This window comes from Aspergillus sydowii, assembly GCF_001890705.1.
Source record: "Aspergillus sydowii CBS 593.65 unplaced genomic scaffold ASPSYscaffold_2, whole genome shotgun sequence".
NCBI lineage: Eukaryota > Fungi > Ascomycota > Eurotiomycetes > Eurotiales > Aspergillaceae > Aspergillus > Aspergillus sydowii.
Window position 1 is genome coordinate 3,722,173 of NW_024467860.1, and position 14,981 is coordinate 3,737,153.

The 14,981-nt window shown below is 50.6% G+C and overlaps 6 protein-coding genes across 6 annotated transcripts; 4 read left to right on the plus strand and 2 right to left on the minus strand.

Annotated features, from left to right (window-relative positions):
• The first annotated feature begins 585 nt into the window (after nucleotides 1-585).
• ASPSYDRAFT_41887 (COP9 signalosome complex subunit 1) lies at nucleotides 586-2,921 on the plus strand. The gene is made up of 4 exons (XM_040846360.1): nucleotides 586-1,053; nucleotides 1,113-1,157; nucleotides 1,230-1,510; nucleotides 1,578-2,921. Exons 1-4 carry the CDS (start codon nucleotides 912-914, stop codon nucleotides 2,607-2,609), a joined length of 1,500 nt encoding a protein of 499 aa, XP_040706939.1. The 5' UTR covers nucleotides 586-911; the 3' UTR covers nucleotides 2,610-2,921.
• Nucleotides 2,922-3,141: 220 nt separating this feature from the next.
• On the minus strand, nucleotides 3,142-3,957 carry ASPSYDRAFT_28740 (putative GPI anchored glycoprotein; the record flags this gene model as incomplete). Its single annotated transcript, XM_040844555.1, has 3 exons — nucleotides 3,142-3,565; nucleotides 3,630-3,760; nucleotides 3,829-3,957. The coding sequence occupies 3 exons, from the start codon at nucleotides 3,955-3,957 to the stop codon at nucleotides 3,142-3,144; spliced, it is 684 nt and encodes a 227-aa protein (XP_040706940.1).
• Nucleotides 3,958-4,625: 668 nt separating this feature from the next.
• Nucleotides 4,626-6,287, minus strand: ASPSYDRAFT_28741 (putative MFS transporter; the record flags this gene model as incomplete). The annotated part of the gene is made up of 2 exons (XM_040844556.1): nucleotides 4,626-5,972; nucleotides 6,036-6,287. 2 exons carry the CDS (start codon nucleotides 6,285-6,287, stop codon nucleotides 4,626-4,628), a joined length of 1,599 nt encoding a protein of 532 aa, XP_040706941.1.
• Nucleotides 6,288-6,871: 584 nt separating this feature from the next.
• Nucleotides 6,872-9,338, plus strand: hrdA (E3 ubiquitin-protein ligase HRD1; the record flags this gene model as incomplete). Its single annotated transcript, XM_040851725.1, has 3 exons — nucleotides 6,872-6,895; nucleotides 6,952-7,056; nucleotides 7,122-9,338. 3 exons carry the CDS (start codon nucleotides 6,872-6,874, stop codon nucleotides 9,336-9,338), a joined length of 2,346 nt encoding a protein of 781 aa, XP_040706942.1.
• Nucleotides 9,339-9,985: 647 nt separating this feature from the next.
• ASPSYDRAFT_692116 (DUF3431 domain-containing protein) lies at nucleotides 9,986-11,883 on the plus strand. The gene has a single exon (XM_040850462.1). It carries the CDS (start codon nucleotides 10,449-10,451, stop codon nucleotides 11,655-11,657), a length of 1,209 nt encoding a protein of 402 aa, XP_040706943.1. The 5' UTR covers nucleotides 9,986-10,448; the 3' UTR covers nucleotides 11,658-11,883.
• A 490-nt stretch (nucleotides 11,884-12,373) lies between these two features.
• ASPSYDRAFT_144780 (uncharacterized protein) lies at nucleotides 12,374-14,470 on the plus strand (the record flags this gene model as incomplete). The annotated part of the gene is made up of 2 exons (XM_040841465.1): nucleotides 12,374-13,917; nucleotides 13,978-14,470. 2 exons carry the CDS (start codon nucleotides 12,374-12,376, stop codon nucleotides 14,468-14,470), a joined length of 2,037 nt encoding a protein of 678 aa, XP_040706944.1.
• Nucleotides 14,471-14,981: the final 511 nt, after the last annotated feature.

A 14,981-nucleotide genomic window follows, 5' to 3' on the forward strand; every position in this document is an offset into this window, starting at 1 on the left:
CTTTGCAGTTTAAGTAAGCTATAGCCTGATGTTAAGAATAGTCAGCTGGAGGATAGAGAGAAACCTAGAAACCAAGGAGATCGAATAGCTTTCCCGATGTAGTTTGCTTGATACTTAGATGGGAAATGTGCGTGCTTATATACATGAAGTTGTGCACAGCCAGATTTCGAGTCATTTGTTCCGTTCATATCTTCTTTGAGTTCAGATGGGTATTGTGTCTGAGGTACAAAGGCTTTAGTTGAGATAATGTCGGGTTTGTGAATTGATTGCTTTTTTGGTATTCAAAACATTAGGGCTGCTTGGATGAACGATAGCGGAACAAGGACAAGGTGTTAATGAACACCAAAGGCGGGCCATAACAAGAAACAAAGCGGAAATAAATGGGGTTGTTTAGGATATGGCTTCCAAGTCAAGGGTTCAAACATAGTATGACAATTGCACAAGGATGTGGCATCTACTTCCAGAAGACGGTGTATGATCGACTACAAGGACGGGAAAGAAATGCGGAGGCGGCGAACAAGGCGGTGAAGATAAACGCCGCATGTCATCCTCCGCTGAGAGCCTCAGAGAGGAACCAGACAGATATCATTTACCCCTCACTTTCTTTGGCAACAATTTCGATATTCTAAGCTCGCAGACTGCATCGCAAGGAGTGATTTTGTATTTGAGGATAAATTGCTACAAAACGTTGGCATATCCACGCTACCTCGACCTCCAAGCTTTCAGCCGAGTCTCCACACTGGAGAGTGACTTATCGATTGGAGAGGTCCCGTTGCTGTCTTTCGAGGGCCGCGGGATCCCTTAGAGCTCTTCCATTCCACGTTACCCTTGGAAATCAGCTCTCTTCTTCCGGCACTTGACGACACCGTCTCGCCTCTATCTCACGGTCAAGGGATTCCCATAAATACAAGATGGAACCTATTCAGGCAGACGCCGGTGATGGTTGTCTGGCAGGTCAATATGCTGTACAGCCACCCGATGCAATGGGTGCAGAGCCAGAGTCTTCGAATGGGATTGTATCTTCATCTGGAGGCCCTTTTGTGAGGGTAGATGGTATATCTAACGCCCGGACATAAGTTGCAAAGGCCAGCAATTTCGCTGACAGTCAATAGATCCTCCTAAATTCGAATTGGAGTCATACATCGCGAACTACACTGGTGCGTCCAAAGCTTCTCCACCACTGCTTTAAAAACATAAGCTCGGCTCTGACGGAAATTCCACTATTTTAGGCCGAACTAGATTCAACCGTCTATATCTTATCGGAACCTGCTCATCATACCTCGCTGTCGAAGCCCTTAAAGCCGCGATTGCAGAAGCAAAATCCGGCAAAGACGTTTCTCGATACCTGCGCGCAGTCCAGGCACTAGCGGGAGTTGCACCAAATGACGCCGAAGCTACTATTGACAAAGAATGGGCGGAACGGTCACAGAAAGTCGTCAAAGTCGAAACAGACCGATTGGAGCATGAGCTCAGGGGATATAAGAATAACTTAATCAAAGAGAGTATTCGGGTATGTGAGGCTGATCAGCATTGAGGTCACTATTATCTGTTCGGTTTCTAATAATGTTTTGGGGTAGATGGGAAACGAAGACCTTGGGCAGCATTATCACCAGGCTGGTGACCTGACGTCTGCGTTCAAGGCGTACTCCCGCATGAGAGACTTTTGTACGACATCGAGCCACGTTGCGTCGATGCTCTTCAAGGTTATAAGTGTGGCGATCGAGCGCGGCGACTGGCTTAGCGTACAGTCTAACGTACACCGGCTTCGGGGCTTGGGAGCGAAGCAGGAAGAGCAAGCCAAGCACCAGCCAAAGATATCAACTGCTATGGGCCTATCGCAGTTACATTCTGGATCATATATAGAAGCAGCAAACAGCTTCATATCGACGGATCCCAGTCTAGGAGACTCGTACAATGAGGTCCTGTCGTCCAACGATGTTGCGGTCTACGGCGGTCTCTGTGCCTTAGCGTCCATGGATCGAAATGAACTTCAGCGTCGTGTCCTGGAAAACAGTTCCTTCCGCAATTTCTTAGAGCTAGAACCTCATATTCGCCGCGCCATTTCGTTCTTCTGCAACTCTAAATTCAGACCATGTCTTGAAATTCTCGAGGCATACCGCGCTGATTACCTGCTTGACATCCACCTCCAGCGCCACGTTCAAACCTTATACACCCGGATCCGCACAAAGTCCATTCAACAATACCTCATCCCCTTTAGCTGTGTATCACTCGAGTCGATGGCGAAGATCTTCGTTCTCGGAACCCCCGCAGACCAGACCAGCCAAACAGAATCAAACTCAACTTTCGTTCAGGAATTGATCGGCCTAATTCAAGACGGCACACTGGATGCACGTATCGATTTAGAAAAGCGCGTCCTCGTTTCTAGCCAAGGAGACAAGCGTACAGAAGTGCAGGAGGCGGTCCTTGATAGTCTCGACACCTACGTCAAAGAAGCCCATATCCGACTCCTGCGGTCCAACATCATACGCGCTGGCCTCGAAGTGCGTCGATTAAACGACGATCCTCGACCTAAGTTTGAGGAGCGAGGTGGGAAGAGGGGTCATGGTGCAATCGGGAATATCTTACGGGCTACTGGGATGAGGCAATGAACTGACGCCAGTCAGAATAATAAATCACGGACTGGAGATGGAGCTAAGTTTAACTTATTACGATTAGATGATTAATCCCTTTCGTCATATCTTGCGATGATACCTAGAAATAGCAAGAAATGGAGCCGGAAGATAAATTAGGTGCCGTATATAGCCACAAACTACCTGAACGTCTTCTAATTGCCTGTCATGATTCTATTCTACATCTAATTCCTTCCGTGTTTAGCTGCCCAGAATAAGAGGCACAAAAGCCGGATATCAGCAGTGTCAAATTCCCACTAGTTGGAGAGATTCCTAACTACGAGCGTGGCTATTGGAGATACAATTCTTAAAGTCATTAAATATTATTATTTCATATTTCCTATATACGTGTATGCATAGATAGTACGACGTAATTTTGGCACTAACCACCTAGATGCGTGACAGTACGTGCGGATGTTCATCCGCAAAACTTATCGGCAGTGGAGGTGGTTGTTACATATATGAGTCAAGGTAAACATCACCAAGCCTGAGCTCTGACTGAAACTCAAGTTTAAGCCAGCGCAAGAGCAATTGCCATACCAGCGCCGCTAACGAGCCACTGCGTCGCGGAGCCAGTGACTTGGGCCATGGCACCGTTATCTGAGGAAGTTTCCTCGGCATCGGCACCGGAGTCGGTGGTAGACGAAGCAGATCCAGAGGACTGCGCGGTCGTTGAAGCGGATTCCGAGGGGATGCTTGAGGAAGACTCGGACTCGGACTCAGTGTCAGACTTTGTCGGTGCAGCAGAAGTGCTAGTTGCGGTCGCGGTAGTGGGTCGTCCTGCATCCGTTGCAGTTGAGGTGACAGTGACTGTAACGTAGGGCACATCAACAGATGTAGCCAATGTCATGACAGTGGAGAAATCCGACTGGCTGTTTGTCACCGCGCAGGAGACCCAGGTTGTGCTGCGGTACTTGCAGCTTTCTTTAAGCCAGCTGAGGAGGTTGAGTCAGCGTTAGATATGATTGAGAAACAGAGAAAAACGGGGCCGATTCTTACTAGTCTTCGAAGGAGTATTCGTAGATGAACGTAGAATGTCCCGCGGTAACGGTCACAGCATCTATCACACCACAGTCGTTAGAATCAGTGTTCTCCGGACAACCGATCACGTATGTGGTCATTGGGCCATCCTTGAGACGTCGTTAATTACAGGATAGTCACCATGTGCGATAAGATTGCGAGAATAAGGAAAACATACACTGCCGATAACTTTAGCAACGAGGTCTTGCTGGTCTACTGCTGGAAGCATGAGAGAGACAACATCATTGGCCGCTGCGAGCGAGACGCGGCCCAGAAGCGCGAGAGATCCGATGATTTGCGGGCGCATGTTGATCAGTTATGACGATCAGTTAAAAAGAACGACAGTAAGTGTCAATCAAAGTGGTAAAATGAACGTTATGGACTGGATGCTCAAATAACGAATGTACATAAGTCTGTAGGACTCAGTCGAAGATCAAAAAGCAACAGAGGCAAAAGAGCGACGAAGTGCGCGCAAGGGTTTATTCTGAACGCCAAAAAGGGGTCCTTGCGAAGGGGGAAATGAGAGAGCTATATAAGCGACTTGCGGTCCAATCCGACAAGAGTCAGTTGACTGGGACATGACCGCGGCGCTAAAAAAAGACCGATCTATCGGTTGGCTGGAAAAGTCGTCCACGACTGGGATTGGGCTCTGCAGAAGTGACTAGGACGTTCGGGGCCTGGGTGAAAGTTAGATGGGCAGTGAGATGATTCGTGCGCCGTCGATTTTGCTAAATTCTAGACTTGAGAGGCGTTGGCGGCGGATGCCAAAAGAAGCCTCAACACCGAAGCGCCGGAAGAAGAGTCTCTATCTTGATATTATTTCCTGGCGACGATGGAATTCGCCACTCTCGCAAACCGATATCGTTCGCTGAATTACCACGCAAACAAGAGAAGGTAGCAGTTTTTTAGGTGAGCAGTTCGTCCGAGTCCCACAGTTGGGGATTGGGGCCAAACAGTGGACTGATCCATAGCGCACTACTGGCTCACTTTGAAGTGGATGGTTAGGCCGCTAAGAACGCCAACAAGCACCAGAACGCCGTTAAAGCCGGCCATGATGTAGAAGGGAGCACTTGAGCCTAAAACGTCAAACAACAGGCCCCCGAGTTTGGTGAGTAACAATATCCCGGCTCCTCCAAACAGAGAATATACTCCAGAAATTGAGCCTTTCAGGTCCGAGGGCTGTTGCTTTCGATGAACAGGTGTTTCCAACAAAGGCTGTTGCTCGTCGGACTCCGGGCCCGTGCTTGGAGTCTGACTGTTGCTTGCGTTCTGTGCTGCCTCGGCTGAAGATGTCATGCTAAGGATACCGTTGCTCAACACCGACAAACTACACACGATGGCGCCGATTTGGCTAACCCCAACCAATGCCATCACTACAAAGATCCCAGGACTACCTTTTTCGCCCTTGAACTCGGGGCTAGGCAGGACCGCAAGCACCGAATACCCCACGACTCCAGCAAGACATGCAATGAAAAGTGGTAGGTGGTACCGTCGTGACTTTTCCGATAGATAACCGAAGGCTGGAGCCGCGATTAGCGCTATAAGCTGAGAAACACCGGTCAGGATTGAAGCGAGCACATAGGCCTTCGGACATGACCGCTTGATGTCCCCAGGGTTGGCTCCTTCGGTAGGTCGCTCATCACAGAGGCCGGACCTGCGATAATAATTGTTCACAAATAAGGGGATAAATAGTGATATGCCGACGGAGGAGGCTCGAGCTACGAACCCTCCAAGGTAGCCGACAAAGATATCGCGATTGCGAAAACCCAGTGAAACCGCAGAACCGAGTTGGTTCAGGTATGGAAATCGCGTGCTGTATATTGTACGAGAAGTGTGCCTGGTGGGTTCGGCTGTACTGGACCGCGGATCCGTCCAGAGGGAGGTCCATGACTTGCCATCTTCTCCAGGGAGGTTCCTTAACCCGAGGAAACAACAGAAACTGACCACAACAGCTATAGCAGCTGCTGTATAATAAGTATACTGGATCGCCCTCGCGGGTGAAAGTCCCATTTCTTGAAAGTGAGCTGGCAGTGGGAGGAGAATGACAAGGGAAATTAGAGCACCACATCCAGTACACATCCCAACAAAACCGGCTAGTCTGGATGAGGGAGCATCAGTCTTTGGCTCTAACTGATCACCTTCGATTCGAGGGCTGGGTCTCCCTCCGGTAACTACTGGTAAGACGGCCGTAACCATCGTTGAAACGGCCGCGCCTCCTATACTGAATAGCAGCCTACCGAGAAGAAGCTGAGGGTAAACATTGCTAGCCTGGACAAACAAGACCAATGCGATAGCAACGATGACGTAGCCAGCGATGCATACCTATAGTTGTTTTATATTAGCCTTCGAAATGACCGTTAATTTTGCTGTGATCCGAGCGCTCACCTGGCGGACGCCAATACGGTCCGAGAGTACACCCCACACTGGACAAGCTGCCAGAGCAAGCAGCTCATCAGCGAACCCGAGAGTCCCAACAGCATCTCCTTCCCCATCATGGATGCCTATCAAGTCGGTGACAACGAAGGAGATGGAGGAATTGATGAAAACCAGAAACGCAATTGAGAAGGGGCAGACGCCGAGTAGATATGTGAAAGCCTGAGTGCGGCTGGCAGTAAACATGGATCGTTGACACGCCATTGTGTAATTCTATTCCGCCCGTGGGCATAAAACAAGCGACCTTCAATGCCGTATTTTCACGGAATAATCGCCTCGGAGCTCATGAACTCATACCGCAGGGACTTTCTGGCTGCGGGGAAATATACAGCGTGAGAGATGATTGTTGTTTGACGAATCATGTGACCGCGGGGAGTCCGCAGATCGGCAATTAAGGGAACGTGTGGAGGAGGTCCAATGCAAAGGGGAGAGCCCGGGAGAGGATGGCTTCACGTAGTGTATTGTCCGAGGAAGAAGACAGAGTTAATGCCCTGGTAAGATTTGACGCAGGAGTGATATCGATCCCGCTGTCGAGGATCACAGCCCGGACTCGAAGGCCGCGCTGACGTAAGACACGGCGGAGGCAACTGTATCCGTATAGCTGTCCAGATTCCAGAACACCAGAACCGCCTTTACTTTAAGTGTCCTCGCGATCTTTCCCGTGCTCCCCTTCTTTCTCTTCCTGGAGGACCCACGAATCCTGTCAATGCTTGATTTGAAGTGACCTTAACTCCCCATATCTTGACTTTGTCAATGAGTCTGGGCTTCTCGCCCGCTCTCTTGCGATCATGAGGTTCGCTGCCTATGCTGGGGTATGCGCTTCGGAGCACACGATGCTTTTCTCGAGCTTATGCTGACTTTTATTTAGGCGTCGGTGGCCCTGGCGAGTGGTGTATTTTTGAAAGCGCTTCATCAGAGGGCGAATTTCTATTCTGCTTGCGTGTATCTCTCTCAGAGCAGTGCCAATCTCATGGTAACTTTTCCTATCCTCGTATTCGTCTTTCCTTGGAGTTTATATCTGACCTAGCTCTCCTTCAGATCCTGACGAATGTATGCCTTCTTGCTGTTGGATTCCTGCTTTTCTGGCTCCAACGTCTGCTTTATGGCCCCCTCCGACCCATCGAAACAGAGCAACTTTATGAGAAGGCGTGGTTTGCCGTGACGGAGACATGTTTGGCCATGACAATCTTTCGGGGTGAACTAGGGGCCTGGTTCCTGGTTATGTTTGTTTCTCTGCTTGTTGGAAAGGTTTGGGGCTGGATTGGGGAAGGCCGTGTTGAGTTTCTCGAACAGCAGCCCCCCGCGAACCCCTTCCTGTTTCACACCAGATTGGCGGTCTCCTTATTACTATCTGTCTTATTCAACATGTTCATGCTGAAGTATTGCATTGACACCGTTCTCGAGCAAGCGCGGCCAGACATGATGGTGATGTTCGGCTTTGAATTCGCCGTACTGACAATCCTCTCGTCTTCGACTGCCGCGAGGTATTCAATTTCGCTTGTCGAAATCTACGTCAACCACCAGCAATTAAAAACCCGTGTCGAGGAAAGACGACAGGAGATCAGGGCTGCTCGCGAGCAGGCTGAAGCGGAGCATGCGGCATCCGAAGATCGCACCACAGCCCCCGATTTACCGAATGAGAATGACATCAATGAGATGGAACTTGACATCCCCGGGTGGGAGGAAAAAGGACGCTGGGTCTTCTATTTGGATCTTCTCACAGATTTCCTCAAACTCACGGTTTATCTGTCTTTCTTTTTTATACTTTTTACTTTCTACGGTCTGCCCATCCATATCCTTCGGGATGTGGTGGTCACCATACGCTCATTTGGTCGGCGAATTATGGATTTCGTGCGATACCGAAACGCCACACGTGATATGAACGAAAGATACCCTGATGCCACCGCTGAGGAAGTCGCAAGGGAAGAGGTATGCATCATTTGCCGGGAGGAGATGACCCACTGGCAACCTGGAGATAGACCGGCTGCACGAGTTTCCGAGCGATTACGCCCCAAGAAACTCCCATGTGGCCACATTCTACATTTCTCTTGCCTCCGAAGTTGGCTGGAAAGACAACAGAATTGCCCGACATGTAGACGACCGGTCATCGCGCCTCCTCGTACCCAAGGGGCCGCTGGGGTAAATCCAGGCCAAGGGAACGGTGGTGTTGGCCAACAACAGAATATGCCGCCCGGAAACCTACCAGTCGACCGAAATGGACCAGCGGATGGCGTTCCCAGGGCTCGAATTTACCAGTTCGGTCCGTTCAGAATTGGCTTTGGTGCAGGAAGGGGAGATCTTTTCAACAACCTCCATCAACAGATTCATCAGGGTAACGCACCCTGGCAGGCTGCTAATAACGTTAATCCTGCTGGTGCCAGACAAATTGGCTTTGGCTTTGGCTTTGGACGACCTCCACAACCACCACCTGCACCGGCCGCAACCCATGGGACACCGACGGTCACGTCAAGTGTGCCCAACCTGCAAAACCAGCTACTACAGATGGAGCAGCAGATTGTAAATGAGATCAATAGCCTGCGCGTTACGGCTGATCAGCTGAACCTGGTTAGACTATTGCAGACGGAGCTTCAGCGCCTTCGTACCCTGCAGTCCCAACCAACAGATACCCAGAACAACATTCAACAAAGCCCTTCTTTATCCATACCCCCTCCATCACTCCGCACAACGCGCCATCAATTTGTTTCTGATCCGGGGTCACCGTCTATGGGATCCGGAGACCCCCGTCTTCCTGAGGGTTTGACCCTTCCCCAAGGCTGGACCCTGGTTCCTCTCCACTCTGCCCAACAAGGATCGAGTAGATCGTTGAACGACATTGCGGATCAAATTTCGCCGGAATCCGTGACTGCTGTACCAACACCAGATGATGTGTCCAGTTCACAGTTACCGGCGGACTCTGAAAGGCAAGGACTGGGTGGTAGTACCGATACCGCGGCCTCATCCCCTCCCCGGCCTTCGGAGCCACCGAATTGGAGATCGGGATCCAATCAATTCACAACAGATCCCAGCACTGAACCTCTCTCTCAGCAGTGGACGGATCTTAGCGCGGAGAGCGAAATGGCCGACAGTTCAGCTACTTCAAGTAACACACAAGCTGAGCCCCACAAGCTTGAGCCTCACAAGCTTGAGCATGGTGGAGAGTCATCGACTGAAACTGAGACATCAGATTCACCGTCCAAGGGAAAGGCGCGAATGGCTACAGTAGAGGATGTAGCAGATGATGAGACACGATCATGACCTAATTTGCACGCTGCCTCTACTGCGTCCTATTCCGTTCCCACCCCCCTGCTTTTCTGGGCCGATTTTGTTGGATGCTTGACTGTACATAGATGTGAACCAAGATATACCACGAGCATAGTGCAATTACCAGGAAACCGAACTCGCCTCGATTGGCTTCTAATGGAGGGAAATAGCATGGCATCCGTACTAGAGGTCGACCGGATAACTAGAATCACGGGTGGCTTAAGTAAGAAATACTGGTTACGTAGTCCCTGCCTCAAGCCTTTTTAAGTGCGACCCTCGACCCCGTCATCGACTCAATCGATTGGTGGATTCGATATGGCCGGATGGGTATCAGGGGGATCGTCCGGCCCAAAATCCAATCATACCGCGGGGCCTTCGTAAGTTCGTGCTGATCTCACAGTGGGAGTTCAGTCTTGTGTTTCAGGCTTTCAGCCCTCCAGCAGATGTTGTTAATGTCTGCTCAGGCTCGTGGTGTCCCAGAGACCTTATCAAGCTGAACATTCTGAGCACCACTGTTGAGTGGACAATTTACTTGCATTTCACATTCCACCCTCCTTACTTTACAACCTCCAGATATTGCCAAACCCCCGGGTCTAGCTCAGATTGACGTCCAGCTCTCTCGTTCTATTTCGGTCGCAAGGTTGCAGCACCGCCTCCTCCCGCCCGACGCCCGCTCCCCGTCAGCGCGCCTGTTTCAGGCCCGTTGCGTAACTCCCGGGTCCCGTCCACGCTTGACAGCGCAGTGGACACTTGACACTTCGTTAACAGGCTATCCCGGGCGGATTTCTTTCCCTCGACTTCGCCCTGAGACAGCCACAGCTTCACAAACTTCCCTATCAATTTCCAGGGTTGACAATGCGATTCGACTGTGCTCAGTCTAAGTAAAAAAGTCGTATGTAAGTTTGGTCGCATCGCAATCCGAAGCATGGCGCGAAATGCCGTTTCCTCAGCACACATGAATCCCTGCTTCTACTGCCCGTCCTCTGACAGACTGACAAAATTTACCGTCGCTCATTTATTAATTGCTCGCCGTGCTGACAATTTGATACTCACTCTATAGCATACCTACCTATAAATTATCCTGCATCACAATCGATCCCACTCATGGCGGGAACGCGGCGCTTCGTTCCCCTGATTGGCCTCAGCTTTTTCCTCATATGTCTATGGGGTCTCTATGTTTGCTCCAAACAATGGAGGGAAATGTCACAAGCTGTTGGTTTAGGTGAGCTTGCAATTAAGCCATCGCCAACCCCGTTCGGCCGTTTCAATATCAGTGAAGTACCGAAGGTGCCGTACGCTCCTCGCCCTAAATTTAGCCCGGGAGCTGTCAGGCCCGATGGTTACGAGTACACAAAAACACTGGTGGTGCCACGAACAAGTTATGAGGATGTCTCATGGGTGGATTCAGAGATTCCAGGCTGGGATACCGCTGTATATGTCGTTGATGACCCCTCTGCACCTCTGCACCCACCAAAGAATAAAGGGCATGAGGTAATGGTCTATTTGAGCTACCTCATCGAACACTACGACCAACTACCGGATATTATCGCATTCATGCACTCACACCAATTTGCATGGCATAACGACGACCTTCTGGACGGGAACTCCGCTGAGGTTTTGAATCGGTTGCGCCCAGAGCGAGTTATTAGGGAAGGTTACATGAATTTGCGTTGCGGCTGGGGCCCTGGTTGTCCTGACTGGATGCATCCCGGGACTCTTGAAGAAGACGAGAGCAAACAGGAGGAAATCCTGCTCGCCAGGTCCTGGGGAGAGATCTTTCCGGATTTCCCAATTCCGGATGTGCTCGCTCAGCCCTGTTGCGCCCAGTTCGCTGTGTCGCGCGACCGAGTTCTCGCCATTCCCCGAGCACGTTTTGTCTTTTACCGAGACTGGGTTCTTCGCACGGAACTGAGCGACTTCATCTCCGGTCGTATCTGGGAATACCTTTGGCACGTTATTTTTACAGGCCAGAACGTGGTATGCGCGGAAGAACACGTGTGCTTCTGTGACGGGTATGGAGTCTGCTTCAAGGATGCGGAGGAATACAGCGCATTTCGAAACATGGACTCGGAACGTGAGACCCTCGAGGACGAGCTTAGACGGTGGCACAGTCGAACTGCCGTTGTTGAAGCTGCTCGACGCCGTGGTACGCTCGGGCAGAAGAGCCACCTGCAATTTCCCGAACCTGGACGCGATGTCGAACTCGAAGAGCTAATCGCGAAAAAGGTGGAGATGAAGGATGAGATGTTCCGCAATGCTACGCTGCGTGGAGAGGACCGTTATTCTCGGTACAAGATAACGGGTATTGCATAAAAAGGACGGGGTTTGTCCCTCCGCATGCGTTTTGTATATTCCTATATTTCTTGGTAACTTGGCGTCTTTGATCTATGTATGTGATTTTTGTGTTACGACCCATATGGCATTGGATATACCGGCATCTGCTGCAGATAGTCCAGAGTTTGGCAGGCTCCAAATTGACTATTTAAAGGAACAATTGACCTTGAAGAAAAACATCATGCCTCCGATTCAAGCACCCCATCCTCTCCGTCATATATGGAAATGACTGATGACGCGTGCTATTGTCACGTGTGTAACACGGACCAACTTTCCCCATTAATCAAGAGCGGTGGAGCTCCATTCATCGGGGCAAATGCCAAAAAGTTTGCACTGTCTGTCCTTCCTCCAAACTACGCAAACAGCCTCATCGCGCTATCTGATTGACCGAACTATCACGGCTCTCCGAATCTCCATATCTCGATATACAGCTGAAAACTTTCAGATAGCTAGCTATATCCCAAGTCCGTCGAACGGCGACGGCGCAGGCACTTTCTCCTGCCCCTGGAGGGCCTAAATAGCCGGCGCGGACGTGTCATCCATCCACAGGTGTTCGTATATCGGAGTCGGTCTTAGCTTTCGCGCACTGACCGAGTACGGTGCCTTGCGATAACCTTTGAACGATTGGTTCCGCCAAATATTCCAAACTGTAACGCGTCGCGACATTCACATATCCTAAAAAAATCGTGATCGTCATGACGTCTACAGCTCCTTCGAACCAGCAACACCCTCAACCCACATCGTCGGGCGAATTCACCAGTAATCAACCGCCGGCTTCCTCAAATACGGATCAGAACACACATGTCGCGACCAGTGGGTATGCGCCGAGCGAGAATCAGCTTGCGGGATTGGTAGAGGCAGCTACGGCGGCGGCAGATCAAGATGTGTCTGAGTGGGCAGCCGCGGCCGCGGTTGCAGCAGCAGCTGGCGCAGCCGGGAACCAGCACCATCTTGAGGGCTATACGCCTGGTATGCATTTAGAAGATGACGGATTTGGTGACGGGGGCTACGCCGGGATGGCCGGCGGGCGACAATACCGCGGTCCCGGGTCAGCGTCTGGCAATGAACACAACCAATCATCGGGATTGGTTCGGACGGCAACGAAGAAGCGGAAGAGAAACGAGGATGCACTTGATCCGGCTCTAGCTGCTGCAAGTGCCGGACTTGGCTCGCACCAGGGTCAACCGCAACACCAACACCAACCTCAGCATGCCAGTCATCATGCGAATCCTTACGGTGGCGAGGACCTAGAGATTCGCAATACTCCACCACAATCGCTTGCGGAAGCGCGCGCTGTTGGCTTGCACTCCGCGGCGGCGCTATTTCGACAAACTTCAACCAACAAGAAGTATACGCGGCCGCCAATGTCAAAAATGTTCACATCGCTTGAGCTATCGCCGGAGAACTTCTTGCATTTACAGGCAGCAGCCAAAGGATACATGTTGGATGATAGACATCCAGAGCGCCGTGACTGCGTGGGTCAACGTGGGAAAGGAGATACAGAGATGGTCAAGCTACGATTATGGAACTGTGTGCGCCACTTTCTCGAGGTTGAGGGCAATGGCCCGCGATTCTTTGGCGAGCACGTGGTTAACGAGGGCATGCCACCCCGAACGTACGTCTGGCCTAGAGACCAGCAGAAGATAATCGCGCTTGTTATCCCGTTGTTGAGGCGCATGGTCACGAACGAACGCCAACGACAATACGCTGTCGAAACCAGAAAAGGCGGCGTGGACACACGAAGAAGGCGTAAGACAGAAGACAGCATCCAAGATTTCCACAGCGCTAGCCCACCTAAATTCCCGTCCGAGGATAACCTTCAGATGCAAGCGCATCACCAGCTTCCGGAGGGATATAGCTCAGTTCAGCACCCTCCACAAGCGCCGCCGCCGCCGCCTCCTCACGCGGAATCAACCGTGCAGGGCACAGACTTGGGTCTTACTGACCTTTTCCTGGACGGTTATACCAACGACTGGAATTCGATTTCCAAGTCGTATGATACATACAATCAAAACTACGAACTTGACAATTTATGGTCGCTTTCTGGATTGCAATTAGGGGATTGGCGGGGTCTCGTGGCGGCAGTTGATAGCCATTACCAAATAGTCCACGGTGGAGACTACAACTGTACCCCAGACTGTGAAGACGACAACGTAAACCGCATTCTTCATTCAGATAGCACATCAGATTTACGGTGGCGCATCGGTGGAGGCGCGGAACGTCCTGCCAGGAACGAATTGTAAGTTTGAACCATACCGTTTTGTATATTAAACCACTACTAACTTCATTGTCTCTACAGTGCAAGCAGCATTACGCGCGACGTTTCACGTGTCATTCGAGATAACATAGCTGCGAAACAAGGCGTCCAAGACCATACGCCACTGCCTCAAACTCAGCCTATGCCTCCCCTGACCTTCTCAAGTTCAACCGATACTCCTAGCACAAATCCTCCTAATGCATCGACACTCCATCTACGAATAAACATCCTACAGAACGGGAAGCGTATTCTTCCCTCTTTCGACCTGCCCGCCAGCCAGTGTCCTGATATTGCAAATGCGAAACAACTCCTGTCCCGTAAATTTGCTGGCGAACTCCCCGGTATCCCATCAGATCCCGACGCGGACCCCAATGCCTGGAATGCATATATCGGCTGGAAATTTAGAGTTTGGCTGCCAGAAGGACTTACCGTTGTTGAGAATGACAGTGACTGGACGCTCGCTCTACTGGCGGCGGAGAAAGTTGACTGGATGGATGGCGAGCTGAAGGTTCTCGTTGACCTCGAAAATCCATAGTAGACTTTTGTCAAACATATTATCTTCGTAAAGCTTACAATTATACCCATTGCCTTTTTTTATTTGAAACAATACTATTTCAATTTCCCTCGAATTGTATTTATAAACTTCTTTTTTATTCTTTCTAAAAGAATTGAGGAGTTTCCAATGGTGTAGAAATAACCAAGGCTAATTAATATACCCCTGTTCCTCTCTACCTCGGTGTACGTCTAGAAAGCTCGAAGCTTCGACTTTATCACTCCCATTTGGGCCATTCTCTGCGTAATACCGTGGCAAAACTCTGTATTGGCGATGCTGCGCGGCAGGTAGAACTGACCGGGAGTAGGTGTAAAGCTGCGTAGCTGGTCCTCCAAACCGGCGAGATTTTTGGTCTTGAGGCTCGCCTGAGCCCTTTTGCAGACGGCACGTATCGTTGACAATAATCGTAACTAAAATAGCCAAGCGCTGGATGACCAGTCGGCATTGTGCTTGCTTAGCCACTGTTTAGGGCAGGCGTGGACTATTCCACCAT

Coding starts and splice junctions, on each gene's coding strand:
- ASPSYDRAFT_41887 (XM_040846360.1), top strand. CDS start 912: ATGGAACCTATTCAGGCAGACGCCGGTGATGGTTGTCTGGCAGGTCAA. Junction 1,158..1,229: donor ATACATCGCGAACTACACTG/GTGCGTCCAAAG, acceptor CCACTATTTTAG/GCCGAACTAGATTCAACCGT. Junction 1,511..1,577: donor TAATCAAAGAGAGTATTCGG/GTATGTGAGGCT, acceptor GTTTTGGGGTAG/ATGGGAAACGAAGACCTTGG.
- ASPSYDRAFT_692116 (XM_040850462.1), top strand. CDS start 10,449: ATGGCGGGAACGCGGCGCTTCGTTCCCCTGATTGGCCTCAGCTTTTTC.